At 42.9% G+C, this 16,851-nt stretch overlaps 1 protein-coding gene across 1 annotated transcript in view; it reads left to right on the top strand.

Moving 5' to 3' along the window:
* The first annotated feature begins 506 nt into the window (after window positions 1-506).
* The window catches only part of LOC124121029 (coiled-coil domain-containing protein 191-like), a 40,353-nt gene continuing 24,008 nt past the window's right edge, over window positions 507-16,851 (top strand). The window contains exons 1-6 of the mRNA XM_048398312.1: window positions 507-653; window positions 922-960; window positions 2,752-2,887; window positions 4,383-4,574; window positions 9,968-10,143; window positions 16,736-16,840. Coding sequence (XP_048254269.1) covers window positions 567-653; window positions 922-960; window positions 2,752-2,887; window positions 4,383-4,574; window positions 9,968-10,143; window positions 16,736-16,840 — 735 coding nt within the window. The 5' untranslated portion in view covers window positions 507-566. The remainder of the gene's footprint in view (window positions 654-921; window positions 961-2,751; window positions 2,888-4,382; window positions 4,575-9,967; window positions 10,144-16,735; window positions 16,841-16,851) is intronic.

Raw genomic sequence — 16,851 nt, 5'->3', positions numbered from 1 at the left:
ACTGAAAGAAACAGATGTCGAACAAATAATATCAATTCCATAAGTTTTTTAGGATTTTGTCGGATGGAAAGCTTGCAGAACCATTAACCTCCCTACCCCTATTCTAAGGGAATTAAGATTTTTTATCCCCTACTGCTCATTATCAATAAAACTAAGGGGTTAATATTGAGATAGTTTTGTTATACGCCGCTTTTATTCCAGCAATATCACAGCGGGGGACACCACACATGCATGGGCATCACACATATTGTCATGATCGTACCATGTATGAGGAATCGAAGGCTAAACACGAAGACATTTAACAAAGTACAAAAACTTTTATGTCACTCATTTCACACTCATACATCTTTTACATAAATGTTTTCGTGTTGTAGATTGGTAATAAACATGGAAATATATAGTTAATGTGCTGCTGCTACGATTTCGCTTGTGCCTTCATGACGAATTGCATAAACTTCGTTTCGTTGAAACTACTTGGGTTCTTTTAATACAACCGTGTTGTTTAGACATGGCGGCTTGCATGAACAAGTGCCTTACTTGCTACGGAACGTTTTGAAATATCTGCGATGGATGATGACATTCATAAATCTGGTCTTTATAAATGGAAAAGGCAACCCCCAAAGTCCTCTTCAAGAGTATATTCTCGCTCACAGGTGCCATCATGATTACAGTCGCCACACAAAATTTCATTGTTAAACTTGCCAACTTGGCCTTTCGCTAGTGACTTTGACAGTTGTACTGATGGTCTAACCACCTGCTAACCGAACCACAACATCAGCGTTGCTTAAACAGCTGTTTATCGTTTTCGTTATTTGAAAACTGCGATGGACTAACATTTGTTGATATTTTCGACATTTTGATGTAGAGATACTGCAAATAAAAATAAAATCTGTATATATCCGTTCACCATTTCTTTTTCAGAACTGCAAAACCCAAGATGATATTCAGGATTGGATAAAAGTAAGGCTTGTTTTTGTTTGTTAAATCGTGTAACAGATCCATATCGGACAATCACACTGTTAGCTAACGGTATCCTACTACTCTTGAACTAATTGATAAAAAGATCGTCAGAGGCAAATTGTATCAGAAAGATAGTATTTTTCATCTCCATATTGATAAGGAACACATATACTTATTTATATTTTCCCCTATATATTGCTACATTTACAAACATATCGCAATACGTTTTGCTGAACATTTGCACCACAATATACCGGTGTACCTTGGAGATTTGATTGACCGGAGCACCTTTAGAATACAGTACCACAACAACAATATCTGCCGTAGGTCACATATCTCAAAGACAAGCAACCAGTTTTTGTGAGAATCCGCCGGACACGAAACAAGGTGTAAATTTACCTAGTTATGCCTACGACGTTACGGAACTGAACGAAAAGGGTTGAATAGGTGATGGACACTTACGAAGGTTATGGGTAGGCATGGTGTCTCGTGACTTTAGTCTACGGACACTTACGAATGATCCCAATGCCATTTGGCACACTCGGCCAAGGATAGAGTTTGGGTAATCCAATAGCCACTAAATGGGTACCTAACCCTAATGATCGTAAAGGGGTGATTGATCGTAAAGGGGATCCAAGGGCTAAGGATAGAGTTTAGGGTAGCCTACCCTAACACTGGCGACATTTCGATGTGTTCAGCGCCAATATAATATCCCCAATAAACTGCATTCATGTTCATAATAATGAAAATTAATGAACCGAAAAAATAATATATGTATATTAGTTTCCATTTATAACCATTTTAGCCACTTGAATTACGACAAAAACGAAATAAAAAATAACTAAAAATAAAAGTGCTTTCGTAAACTAGCGCTTGCTATAAAATGCACCGCCGCAGGCTATATTTAGTAAAAAAATATTCAAAACTCTCAACACCGCTGGACGTATTCAATAACATTGCATGTAGAGATGATAGATCACTGGGAGGAACTTATGCACACTTGATGACCCCTGACGTCACAGGGCATTATTTCGACGGTGTGACTGGCAACAAAATACCACAAACTACGTCATAGGGTATTGTCACGTGTTTGAAAAGTTTGTGGTACAGTGTTCTAAAGGTAGGTCGATTGATCCATACCCAAATTGGTTGATGACAATTAGATATAAGCATGCTAGGTGCAATTGTTCAATGACTTGTACATACGCTAAAGTTACCAATTGGCTTACTTGTACACTGATAATTCTGAGAGCAAAATATCATCCAACCAACCCTGGGGCGGTCGGGTAGCCTAGTGGTTAAAGCGCTCGCTCGTCACGCCGAAGACGCCCGACTTGGGTACAATGTGTGAAGCCCATTTCTGGTGTCCCCCGCTGTGATATTGCTGGAATAATGCTAAAAGCGGCGTAAAACCATATTCACTCACTCACACACTCCAACCAACCCTAATTTGGTGCTAAAACTATTAAAACATTTTGATGGTAATCACTTTTAGTAACACAGCATATACATTTAACTTTAACCATGTTTTTACAGCAGTTTTCCGAATATTTAATTCTTGATTTGTACACCATGTACACTGCTCCGGATACTTGGGGTGGTGGGGTAGTCTGTTCATTAAGGAGTTGGCTTGTTATGCTGAAGACCCAGGATGGATGTCTCACATGGGTACAATTTGTGACGCTATTCCCTGGCTCCCTCAGGGTGGTCTGGCTGAAATAATTCTAAAGGTGGTGCTGAAAGCTGCTCACTCACACACTTGTGATAAAATTACTTCAACCTTCCATTTAGAAAGTGGAACAAGCCTCAGACAAAGCAACAGAGGCTGTCTTTGGGCTGAACCATTACTCTGGAAGGGAGAGAGGGAAGTATGCAGCCCTGCAAACAAGACAACAAGTGCAAGAGCATGATTCAGCTCTGTCAGAAGGTGGGGTTGCCTGTCACTATCCATGTCTGCCTTGATGCCCAAACAATCTTTTCTGTTCAAATGTGATCAAAGCGATAGATAGTGTCCGGACATGTCTGGTTGTGACTGCAAAATGTCTGCTTTGAAAAAGTGCAAACCAGATATTTTAAAAATTGCCAAGAGGATGTTTTTGAGAAAATGCTTTCTGGACATTACAACCTGAGACTGAATATCATAACAAAGGATATAAAATGAAGAGAAGCAAGTCAGGCTGACAAGTGCTTTTCTTGTTGCTTAGTGTATACACAACTTGCATGGACTACCGTGTACTATCAACAACATCATATTATAATCCATGGTAAAAAACTACATCCTATCCCTTCAAGGAATTCAGGTGTTAACAAACTTAAATTGGTCAATAAAAATGTGAAATTTGAGATAAAATATCAGCAGACATGATGATTAACCATTTAAATTGTATTTACTGTTCTGCTAGGCATTATTTTATATGCAGAAATTATAATTAAGGTGTGTATTTTCTCGTAGTCTAAGCCGGAAATAGCAATCACATGTACACATATTTTCTTCCAATCTACCGGTGATTCGATTTATACATACACAATAATACTAACTCAAACACTTTTGATGCAATGATAGGAAGAAATGTATTTGAAACTATTATTTTATCAGACATGATATATTTCAGTATTGTGTTATTTTAGTTGCAGCTTTTACCATATATATTTATAATATTAATAACCATAAGAGTAGTACTTTGGAACAGCTGATTGCTATTGCCGGATAGTTTTTATGCATGGAACAATTTAACATGTCACCGGGGAGACTTCCCGCAGACTTGCAAAAACGTTATGTTGGCATATATGATAGTCAAACTACGACAAATAAGAATTTTAATGTGTCAAAGTGTGGCGTTTATGATTATTGTATCCTTTCTCTGTCAGCTTTAGTTCATGTCAAGGTGTCAATATCGGTAATCTGACCATTGTTCATGTTGTTGCTGTAAATAATAGGAGTTGTGCAATCTACGATCACTTCACTCATGATTTCTCCGAAATTAATGTTAACAATATTGAATGATATTTTGAATGAATTTAATAAAATAGATTACAAACATTAGTCTGTATATACAATGAACACAGATAGCGTAATAACAGCATTAATTGTGTTTTTCAGTACAGATTTGATGACATGGTATTTCTGGTGTTATATGCTCATGAAAATGTCTTTAGTTTGTGTTGGGGAATAAACACAAAGACTCATTGTGGTGTGTTTTTTGGGGAAAAGTGTGCAGTGTACTCAAGAAAATATGATATATGTTGTGAAAGTGACCCTTGACTTCATTCTTTTATTTTTTTATTCATACATGAACGTCCACCAGCAACTGTCAAATATGAGGTGGGCGTGACCAACACACAAATGTTCATTCACCGGATCCCTGGTGAGAACTGACTAGTTACATGGTTCAAACTCTGCATGTGCATAACTTTGTTTTTAGCTCAAGACCTCCTTAGCAACTGGATGCAAGAGAAACTTCATGTGGATGATGATGGTGATGAAGATGACCCTTGGCATCAGAGGGCAGTGCAGGCAGAGGTCAAGAGGGAATGGGATCATCTCCTTGACAACAGTGTCAATGACTGGCAGCTGGATGTCACACCAAGGTCAAAGATCAAAATACCAAATAGAGGTACAAAAGAGCACCATCAGCAGTGTTTTCCTGTTTTCTGCATTGAGTTGTCTTTTGGAATACCAGTATAAACACACTGAAACAGTGAGGTGGACTCCATGTTTACATAGCATCTTCCTCATTCAGTTTGTTCAAGTAAGACATGTTATTCTGTACAAAAGTATGTTGTTACGTATATATATCATCAAGAATAGCAGTTTTGGGAAATGGTTAAAATAAATTACATTTGTCATTGGTTTCAATGAGATGTAGAAAGTATTCAGTTAGAGCATTCTCTCAGTATCTATATATAGAATACTAAATGAGCTCATGTGTCATACCAGCTTTAGGAAACGAATGAAGAGTTCTGGAATTTGACGAGCAAAAATAGTCATAACATGGCAGCGAGTTTAGTATTCTATTTATTACTTGCTGTTAATAACCTTTTTAGAATTTCACTGTCATGTATGAATAGGGCAGACATTGACACAATCCACAGCATAGTCCATTTGAATTTAAGAGAATAATACTTCAAACAAGTCAAAAGTTGATACTTATTATCCCCCGCCGCGCGAAAGCGCGAAGCGGGGGATATAGTATTCACGACCGTCCGTACGTCCGTACGTCCCACCTGTTTGTTGCCGCGATATCTCAAGAACTAAACACTGGATTGTCTTCATATTTGGAACTATGGTGTATATACAGACTCCGCAGACACCAGTCGGTTTTGGTGACCTTGATCCCATTTTCAAGGTCACAGCAGACAAATCTGCTTTTAGAGTTGGAAAACGGTGTTGCCGCGATATCTCAAGAACTAAACACTGGATTGTCTTCATATTTGGAACTATGGTGTATATACAGACTCCGCAGACACCAGTCGGTTTTGGTGACCTTGATCCCATTTTCAAGGTCACAGCAGACAAATCTGCTTTTAGAGTTGGAAAACGGTGTTGCCGCGATATCTCAAGAACTAAACACTGGATTGTCTTCATATTTGGAACTATGGTGTATATACAGACACCGCAGACACCAGTCGGTTTTGGTGACCTTGACCCCATTTTCAAGGTCACAGCAGGCAAATCTGCTTTTGGAGTTGGAAAACGGTGTTGCCGCGATATCTCAAGAACTAAACACTGGATTGTCTTCATATTTGGAACTATAGTGTATATACAGACTCCGCAGACACCAGTCGGTTTTGGTGACCTTGATCCCATTTTCAAGGTCCTAGCAGGCAAATCTGCTTTTAGAGTTTGAAAACGGTGTTGCCGCGATATCTCAAGAACTAAACCTCTCGATTGTCTTCATATTTGGAACTATGGTGTATATACAGACACCGCAGACACCAGTCGGTTTTGGTGACCTTGACCCCATTTTCAAGGTCACAGCAGGCAAATCTGCTTTTGGAGTTGGAAAACGGTGTTCCCGCGATATCTCAAGAACTAATTGCTGGATTGTCTTCATATTTGGAACTATAGTGTATATACAGACACCGCATACACCTGTCAGATTTGGTGACCTTGACCCCATTTTCAAGGTCACAGCAGGCAAATCTGTTTTTGGAGTTGGAAAACGGTGTTGCCACAATATCTCAAGAACTAATCGCTGGATTGTCTTCATATTTGGTACTATGGTGTATATGGCGGGGGATATTTCGTCACTCTGTGACAAATACTTGTTAAATTTGATCTTATCCTGACTCATACTTTTGCTTATCTCTCTCTTTTCCGAATAGGTAGTGAAAACTTCCTGAGTTGTGTTCCCAGAGAACAGAGGAAACAGCTCACCCAAATGCACCTTTGCTCCACGCATGCGCACCGGAACCATGTGACCAAGACCAATAACTCATTACTCTCTCATTTTCATGCTATCTGCGTAGATGGAATTTTTTCCTGTGCTCCATAATCCAAAATTAACCTTTTTTAACAAAATGTTTTGCTAGGATTATCTTCTGCACTATTCTATACATCATATCTAACGATTGTTTTGTTTACACCAACGCCAGCATTCATGCAGGCTCCTGCCTTCGTGCAGCCACCAGCGTTTACACTACCTAATACATTTGCGCAACCTACCTTTTTTACACAAGGTACATTGCCAATGCCAGCTATTAATACAGATATTATAGCAAATATGAAACAACAAGTTGTAATGGCTATGTAACAGCAATACAGAGAAGTAAACAGCAGGCCTATGGTCAGAAGCAGAAAAGTTCTAACACATCAATTATCTGGAATACGAGGCAGTAATCCATGCAATATTTCACTGGGCCCCACAGTTAAGAAACCACCGTCTGATGATCAGAACAGACTGTTCAACTGTGGCATACAATATAAATCTTTAAGGCACGATGAAATCAGAGACCCTTCTGAAGTTGACGTTTCAACTTTACGAGCTGGTAGACAATCTGAACTTAACGATAACGGCAAGACATATACCGAGAGCGACAAATATCTTAGCAGACGCCTTATCCAGACCAGCCAAACCATCACTGACAGAATTGAAGCTACTCCCAGAAGTATTCCAATTGGTAATAAAAGAAAAAGGTTGCCCTCTAATAGCCCTATTTGCAACCAGATTAAAAAATCAGATAACATTTGCATCACCAGCTCCAGACCCATTAGCCTGGTCAATTGATGCTCTGTCAATATCATGGGAGAGCCTAAACGCATATGCGTTACCCCCACCAGCTTTGATACCACGGATAATACAAAAAAAATCCAACACAAGAGCATCCTACAGCTACTTTTGGTAGCACCTTACTGTCCGGCGAGAACTTGTCGAACTAGCAGGGAATCCAATACTAAAGCTTCCAATCTGGCCAAATCTACTGCTACATTCTCACTCCAATCAGGTCCGGCCAAAACCAGATCTATACGAACATCACGTATGGAACTTATCAAGAGCTGTCTCGTAAAAAGAGGATATTCTGTTAGAGCAGCAAAGTCAGTCTCCTTAGCACCTAGTAGATCAACAAGAAATCTCTTTGACGATAAATGGAAAAGTTTTGACCAGTTTGCGTGATCCAAGGGTTTTCTGCAGCTAAAGCTACTATACCACAAGTAGCAGATTGCCTATGTCACTTAAGAAGTACAAGGAATCTTAAAGGTTTGACACCGTGCACTTATTTGGCTGCTATCAGTTCTGAACTGACTATGGCTAACAGGATAAAACTTACTAAAGTTCCCGAACTGAAAAGCTCTACTCAGATCTTTCGGACTTGAACACTAACAGAAAATATTTAGAGCCCAAGCGTGGGACCTGAATATAGTGCTACAACGCCTAACAAGTGATGCATACGAACCTCTCAAGCAGGCTGACTTTGGACGCCTTTGGAAACCCTATTTCTTCTGGCATTAGCTACGGTTGCCAGAATGTCTTTAGATCCATGCGATAGACTTCAATCTCATTACATTTGACAGTTCTAACAACACATCAGTGTACTTTGGCTTAAGATGTGACTTTATTGCAAAGAACCAGTTACCAGGCCAACTAGACAGGCTCTTTCCTCCATCCTGGTTGCAAATGATACAGATGATTTATCCCTCTGCCCGGTCAGAGCCTTAAGAATATACCTACAAAAGTTTAATCTAGAAGACAAGGTTTAAAGAGACCTGTTATTCCTTTGTTAAGGAATACACACACAGAAGTATCCAGAATGAGAGCTGTTATTCTCAGAGCATACAGAGCAGCGGGATTGGACCCCCCCTTCAGCCTCCAACCCTCACGAAGTAAGAGCCTTAGCCTCTACTTTGGCACTTCTCCATACCACAGTTATGGAAGGCTGTTTCTGGAAATCAGCTACAGTTTTTGCCAATCACTAGCTCAGAGACCTGCCACAGAAGTCTTAGCTGGTATTCACCAATTCGGACCATTGTTTGTGGCACAAATCCTACCAGACGACACTAAAAGATCACACTCACCCAATATCAAGTAGACTTGTTGACATCAGGTTACTGTTCCATAACCAACGACTGAGGGTCCATAACCCCTGTTTTAATATGTAAGTCAGCACATGAGTGAGAAACAATTGTGTTAAGATTATTGCTCTTCTCTTAACACCCTAATCGTTTAAGGGAACAAGATTCTAGAATCTTGGAAACCCTACAAATCCACAAATCTATATGATTTACTTACATTGTTGCTGCTCACATAAAAGGAAGGTGGTACCCCAATAAAAGAAACAACACAGAAGATTAACAACGATCCCATGGGGTTTTATAGAACAGACCGATGTTAATCACACATACAGGTGGAACCCACCACCTACTGTGAGATTCAAGCATAAGTATGAGTCAGGAAAATATAAAATATGTATTTCTTAGAGTAAAAATATCATTTATACTTATCCTGACTCATACATATAAGTACCCTCCCGGTCTTCCCCTCTTTCCACTGATGTGTTATGGACCATTAAGTAGGAAAATAGAGAGAGCGATGAGTTACTGGGCTTGGTCACATGGTTCTGGAGCGCATGCGCAGAGTAAGGGTGTGTTTGGGTGAGCTGTTTTCTCTGTTCTCTGGGAACACAGCACAGGAAGTTTCCACTACCTATTCGGAAAAGAGAGATATAATCATTAGTAGGAGTCAGGATACGTATATATGATATTTGTACCCTAAAAAAATACATTTTCATACCACACAATGGTCCACCTTTAGTATGTTCAGAATTCAGGAGTCCATTTCTCAGAAACTTTTGTAGTCCCAAGGTTATCCATAACATTCATATACATAGAGTGTCGTTGTGCTAAGATCGCCTTGTGGCGACATAATTTGTGGAATATTTTTGCAAGGTCCACCGGCAGAACAATGTCTGTCATGTGTCGTCAGCCTCGCAACAGGGTTGATGGGGTCATCTAGTGTGTATAAGGTCCTCTCAGTGATCTGTCATCTCTACACGCAATGTCGTTGAAAAAGTCCAGCGATGTTGAGAGTTTTCATTATTTATTGTGAAACTTGTTCCCGCAGGACATAAGCACATGCTTTGGTATTACACAATGTGTAATACAGCTGTATGTTTATTAAACGAGTGATCTCTTCATGGGCAAGTAATAAACGTAGATAACAAATATTTGAAACATCAAAACTAATGTACTAGGAAACAACCAAGAATCTTGTACGTTATCAGAATTCTGACTTCACTACTCCAAAAAATGCATTGCAGTAAAATGATATAATTACAATCTTTTTGGTGTCCAAATTATTTCTACAAGTATATTACTGGTGATGTGTTTAGAACAACTACAATTAAATGGGATGGTTGATAGTCAGTGAGTTTGGTGCTTACTAGTTACCTACATGGCAGTTGGATAAAATGCATCAGAACCCATTATTTGCGTTTAACTTGCGGTGTTAAATAGCACAGTCCTCACTGCTATCATGTCACAGAGTGATGCATATTTGTGCTATGGTTATAGACCCCTACTCCACCCTAAACTACTCTGATGACGAGGATGCTGTTGGGATGATACTGAGCAACATGATGCAGAAGCCGGTGGTGAGGGAGGAGTTCCTCAACGACCTTGGCCTTGGGGAGGAGGAGCAGAGGAAGAAGCACGATCCTCGGATAAAGATGGAACTCCGACACAAACAGGTGTGGCAGAAAGACAAAATCCTCTTTCTAGTTTTGAATTGATGGTATTGACTGTAGTGTTTGGGTATTCCACCTCACCAAAGTGTACCAGTAACAATCCAGGCTCTGCCACAATCCATATTGTACAAGCACTTCATTTGTTGCCACTGACCATCACTGCCCACAACAATACCTGCAGCCACATAACAATATAACCTCTAACCATCAATGCCCACAACAATACCTACGGCCACATAACAAAATAACCTCTTACCATCAGTGCCCACAACAATACCTGCAGCCACATAACAATATAACCTCTAACCATCACTGCCCACAACAATACCTACGGCTACATGACAATATAACCTCTTACCATCAGTGCCAACAACAATACCTACGGCCACATGACAATATAACCTCTGACCATCACTGCCCACAACAATACCTACGGCCACATAACAATATAACCTCTTACCATCAGTGCCCACAACAATACCTGCAGCCACATAACAATATAACCTCTTACCATCAGTGCCCACAACAATACCTGCAGCCACATAACAATATAACCTCTAACCATCACTGCCCACAACAATACCTACGGCCACATGACAATATAACCTCTTACCATCAGTGCCCACAACAATACCTACGGCCACATAACAATATAACCTCTAACCATCACTGCCCACAACAAAACCTGCAGCCACATAACAATATAACCTCTAACCATCACTGCCCACAACAATACCTGCAGCCACATAACAATATAACCTCTTACCATCAATGCCCACAACAATACCTACGGCTACATGACAATATAACCTCTAACCATCACTGCCCACAACAATACCTACGGCCACATGACAATATAACCTCTCACTATCACTGTCCACAACAAAACCTGCGGCCACATAACAATATAACCTCTAACCATCACTGCCCACAACAATACCTATGGCCACATAACAATATAACCTCTAACCATCACTGCCCACAACAATACCTACGGCCACATAACAATATAACCTCTAACCATCACTGCCCACAACAATACCTACGGCCACATAACAATATAACCTCTGACCATCACTGCCCACAACAATACCTACGGCCACATAACAATATAACCTCCGACCATCACTGCCCACAACAATACCTACGGCCACATAACAATATAACCTCCGACCATCACTGCCCACAACAATACCTACGGCCACATAACAATATAACCTCTTACCATCACTGCCCACAACAATACCTACGGCCACATAACAATATAACCTCTGACCATCAGTGCCCACAACAATACCTACGGCCACATGACAATATAACCTCCGACCATCAATGCCCACAACAATAGCTATGGCCACATAACAATGTAACCTCTTACCATCACTGCCCACAACAATACCTACGGCCACAACACAATATAACCATTTATATGCATTTACCCTTTAATGCATTTACTGCTGTCTCTTGACAGAGACGAACTGTGTAAGATCCAGCTGCTGAAGAAAATGTGTGCCAACCAGTATAGGCGGCACCCTTGCACAGTCGGCACATGACTCGGATGTTATGACGTCACCATCAAAACACATAACTGCTTTGTCAACCTCCACGGACATACGTATACTTAGTCATTGTTGAAATTAAAGCATTATTTTACAAACTTTGCTTTGTTTCTACAACAGAAGGCTGCTATATTGTTTATTGTTTATGGTTTGTTACCTTTGGGTTCCTCCCATACATAATTGGTAATGTTTATCGCTCATTTGTGGCTTTAGTCACAGTACTTTACAGGTGTATTGTTGTTTCCGGCCATTTTGTTTTTTCCCTCCATTTGTGCAATTCACCACATGTCCACGTACTTTCGTGTTTTGTGCTTTGTGTTTTGTGTTTTGAATTTGTTATTTGGCTTGGGTATTACACTAAATTTAGTTGTTATTTTGGCATGTTTAAGGCATTGTTTTTTTCCTACCTTTTAGTGTAATTGTTTGCTCTTATAAACTTTTATAACATGAAACATTTTTGAGTTACATTATGCTTCCGGATGTGTGTTTGTACGTCATATTGACTTTATATCTCGCTGCTCTAACTGCCGTCGGAACAAATCTAGTCTAAACCCCCACCCCTGCTACTTTGACTGTACTATGCCTTGTACCCTCACAGCGCAATGCCAATATTGCAGTCCCTTGTTCCTTATCTATGAGTATCCATGAAACGCCTCACTCAATGTGTGCGTCGACGCCCAGACACAGCTTACAACTTAGAGTCTGCCTCTTTCATCATGATAGATGACTGATGTCTTTTACACCTCCCTTGCCGTCTGGCGCCTTGGACTTCTGCGGCGCCTCTGGCGCATTGGACATCTGTGGTGCCTATTATTTATGGACACTTAACCCAACATGTGCTCCCGTCTTCCTTCATGGATCCAACCTGGATGCAAGCGTTCCTGCAGTTGCTGTTTACTCAAGCAACTCCAGCCTCAGCAGCGTCGGCGGTGCCTCCTGCGATGCTGGTGCCACTAACGGCCCTGATTACTGACTCTTCATCCGGCCTCATTCGTCAAATGCCTCAGCGCCACTCTTCCAAGTCCTCTCGATTCTGCCATCGTTCTAGAAGTAGCTCACCCGTACATAGACATGGGTGTTGTTCCTCTTCATCGGAGGGATCTTTTTGACTTGATTATGATCTCCCGAGATCTCCCGAGATTGAGACATACGTCCCAGGTAGCTGATTGGCTGGCTGACTATTTGTCCTCTGTCGCTCCCTCCCCGGGCACCGATGTCGACCAAATATTTTTATCTGGTCAAACCCGACCTCGTGCCACCATTCCCACCACTCCGTCGTTCTTTGAAACCACTCTCTACTCTCGCCTCCTCCGCCAGAGCAATAGGCCAAGATCTCCCTGAGTCCAATCGTAATAGGATCGACCACTTACTGACCGTCATGACCTTTCAACTCAAAATCAACTGAGGACCGCTCTGGCGGAGATAACCGCTACTAGACTTTTAGGGTACTTGGCACTCACGGAATGGGATTCCGAGTTCAAGCGATCTTTACTACGTCAAACCTGGTCGGGACGTACCCTCTTTAATGGCGCCATCACCACTACCCACGCTAGTGTCTCCAGTTTTGCAAGGGACGAAATGACTCTCAGATCCCTGTTACCCACCAGTCAGCGGCCAAGTCAGAGGCAATTACAAACCTTGCCGCTCCTCCCTCAAGGATGCTCCCAAAAACACCTCACCCTTTCATGGCCTAGGGCATGGTCGTGGAAAGTCCTGTGGTTCCTACCATCCCCAATCTGATCGTCATTCCAGCAAGGGTGGCGATTCGAAATCCAAGCGTTGACCCATTGGACTTCAACGACTGGGACCTCCCACCCCCATTTGTCCGGTCACCGACACATCTATGGGTGGGAGACTGGGGCAGTTTTGGAGAAATTGGACGATACTAGAGGACCTGTTCGTGACAAACGTCCTCCGTCAGGGGTACCAGCTCCCATTGGCACTACATCCTCCTCTGACGTCCACTCTGACGGCATATTCACCACACCAATATCATCTCCTTCGCGACAGTGTCGACACCTTGCATCGGAAGGAGGCCATAGAGGTTTTGCACAACCCGATTCAGAGGCCGTGTTGTGCACAACCTCTATGACTTTACTCCCCGATATTTTTGGTTTCCAAGAAGAGCACCACCAAAATTTGCATGATTCACTACCTCTCGATTTTCAACCTGTGTTAACCTGTAAGTCCTCCTTACTTCCAGATGACCACGTTGAGGCTGCTCAGGACAAGAATCAAAGCATGCGATTCCCTGATCAGCCTCGACATCCAGGACGCCTATCTTCATGTGCCTGTCCACCCCAAAGACCGGCGATTCCTCAGGTTTTTTTCAATGGTACCCATTACCATTTGGAATTTCCACGGCCCCGTGGCTTTTCACATGGATCACCAAGCCTGTGGCTGCCTATCTACACCTGAGGAACGTCAACATCAATCCCTACATCCCTACTGTCTTCTCAACAACCGGGCCTCGGAGTTGCTACTTCACCACAGGGATTTTACCCTGCGAATCTTCCATCAGTTGGGGTGGATCATCAATCGGCAAAGTGGGAGCTGACCCCATCCCTTTGTCTGCAGTTCATCGGTGGCCTGTTTCTCACGAAGCAGGACGTCCTTCAAGTTCCCAGAGACAGGTGGTTGAAAATCCTCGCCCACCTCAGCCCTGCTCTCCTGGGCCTTCTCACCTCGACTCAAGACCTGACTGCCAGGGGTCGCCTTCAAATCCGTCCCATTCAACAGTTTCTCGCCGCCTTCATTTGGTGCCAGGATCCGGAGATTCTCATCGACCTCCTGGTTCACCTACACCCATTTCTCCGGTGGTAGACGGCGGCATCTCCTTGACCGTGCTACAGCCTACACTGCACCTGTCGACGCATCCAATCAGGGTTGGGGGGCTCACTTTGACACTCAAACGGTTGCAGGGCTGTCATCCGGAGATGGACTCCACTAGGACAGCAACAACTTCGAATTAGAAGCTCTTATCCTGGTCATCTCCCACTGGCAGAGCACTCTCCGTCACACCCAGTTGACCATCTCCATGGACAACATCACCGCGGTGTGGTGTCTGAGGAATCAGGGTACTCTCCACTCTCTAAACCAGACCTTCCGATTCTTCGACCTGGTAGACAGATTAGACCTGCAATTCCTTGTTCAACACATTCCAGGTTGCAAGAATGTTCTGGCAGATGCTCTGTCCAGGCCGAACAAGGTATCTCCCACCGAAAGGAAGCTCCACCCAGAGCACTTCGCCAGACTTTGTCAAGCGATCGACACCCCAAACATTCATCTGTTTGCCACATCTTAGAACTGCCAGCTGTCGACTTATATTTTACCGGTGCTGGATCCGGTTGCTGTGTCAGTTGACGCCTTCAGTGTTCCCTGGGAAGGATTAAACATGTACGCTTTTCCGTCCCCGGTTCTCCTTCCCAGGGTTCTTCAAAAGATCCAGGCCACTCGGAACCTGACACAGATTTTGTTCGCACCTTTGTGGCCGGCCAGAAGTTGGTTTTTCGACCTCCGAAACATCGCCAGAGACAACCCCCCGGAACTCCCGGCGTGGCCCAACCTTCTGTTCCACCCACACAGTCTGTTGCCTTGGTTTCGTCTGCACATGTGCAGAAAGCCCTAGGAGCCAAGGGCTATTCAGTTAGAGCAGCTAAGGCTATTGCATTAGCCCATGGTCAATCTACACGGGGACTGTATGATGATAAATGGTGCTCGTTCCAGGCATTCTGCTCAGACAAACACCAGGATCCGATGACAGCGTCACCGCAGTTCCTTGCAGAGTTCCTTCTTTACTTGCGCAGCACACGTCGGTTGAAAGGCTCCATCTCCACATACTTGGTCGCCATCAACTCCATTCTTCCCATCCCGGATGATTGGAGAATGACGAAAAATTCCCGAACTCCAGGCCTTGCTGTGCTCGTTCCATCTTGAAGACCAGAAAGCCAAGTTCAGACAGCCTGTGTGGGATCTGAATGTGGTCTTACAGCCTCTTCGGACAGCTTCTTAGAACCACTCCACTCGTCTTCCTTCTTCGACCTAACAAAGAAGATGGTGTTTCTACTGGCCTTGGCTACTGCCACTCGGGTCAGTGAGCTCCACGCCCTCGACCTTTCCCGTGTCCGGTTTGTAATCGGTACTCAGGGCGCCATTCATCTGGGGATGTGCTGGGACTTCATGGCAAAGAATTAACTCCCAGGACAGCCTGATAGATCATTCACCATCCCCCTCTCTCGTCCATTGTGGGTGCAGACGATGATGGGGAGCTTTTATTATGCCCAGTTATGGCACTGAAGGTTTTCCTATGACGATCTTAAGCCTGCCGCAAGTCTAGGAAACACCATTTTCTGCCGGTCTCCCCTTCGTCGCAGTCGTAGGTCAGCCAGAATACTATTTCCCTGTGGCTCTGGGCGGTCACCTATCCCCGATGCCACTGATTCTCAGTTACCCTGAGCGGGGCCCGTAGACCTCACTGGTGTCTATCACCCCACCTCTACTGCGTTCGCATTCCCTCTTAGGTCAGTTCTAGTTTTTGGTGATCTGCCTCATTCCATTGCTGTCACCTATATCGGGTACCCCCCCTTTTTGCCTCGATTGCATTTCCTTCGACAGAAATGGTCCTAGGTGTTCCGGTCATCACTTGTTTCATATGGATCACATCTGAATGAAGGCCTTTCGCTATGCTACCTCCCCACGAAGTTTCAGATGTTATTTTTCAAGCAGTTATGTGTTTTGATGTGACGTCATAACTTCCGGGTCACGCGCCGACTGTGCGAGGGTGCTGCCTATACTGGTTATAACAACTTTTTTTCAGCAGATGGATCTCACACAGTTCGTCTCTCTGTCAAATGACAGCAGTAAATACATTAAGGAGTAATGCAGGGTAAGTATACAAATGTAAAAAATATTGAAGAACAAATGAAGTTATGTTATAACCTCATCAAAAATCTTGGTCTTCGGTTGCCTCACAATTCGGGACTGTTGTAAATGCAGAATTTAGTGACTTTTAACCAGAGTGCAGTGTTGATTGTCAGGTGAAGGAAAACCGGGAAAAGAGAGAGCGTGATTTGGAGAAGAAGCGGAGAGAACAGCAGGAAAAGAAGGATTCATTCCATAAGGCCAAGCAGATGGTTATACAGGTGGGTGGAGC

This window comes from Haliotis rufescens, unplaced genomic scaffold (assembly GCF_023055435.1).
Source record: "Haliotis rufescens isolate VD_foot unplaced genomic scaffold, xgHalRufe1.0.p SCAF_18, whole genome shotgun sequence".
Classification (NCBI taxonomy): domain Eukaryota; kingdom Metazoa; phylum Mollusca; class Gastropoda; order Lepetellida; family Haliotidae; genus Haliotis; species Haliotis rufescens.
The sequence above is the reverse complement of the archived record's forward strand: the minus strand, read 5'-3'. Positions and strand labels throughout refer to the sequence as shown.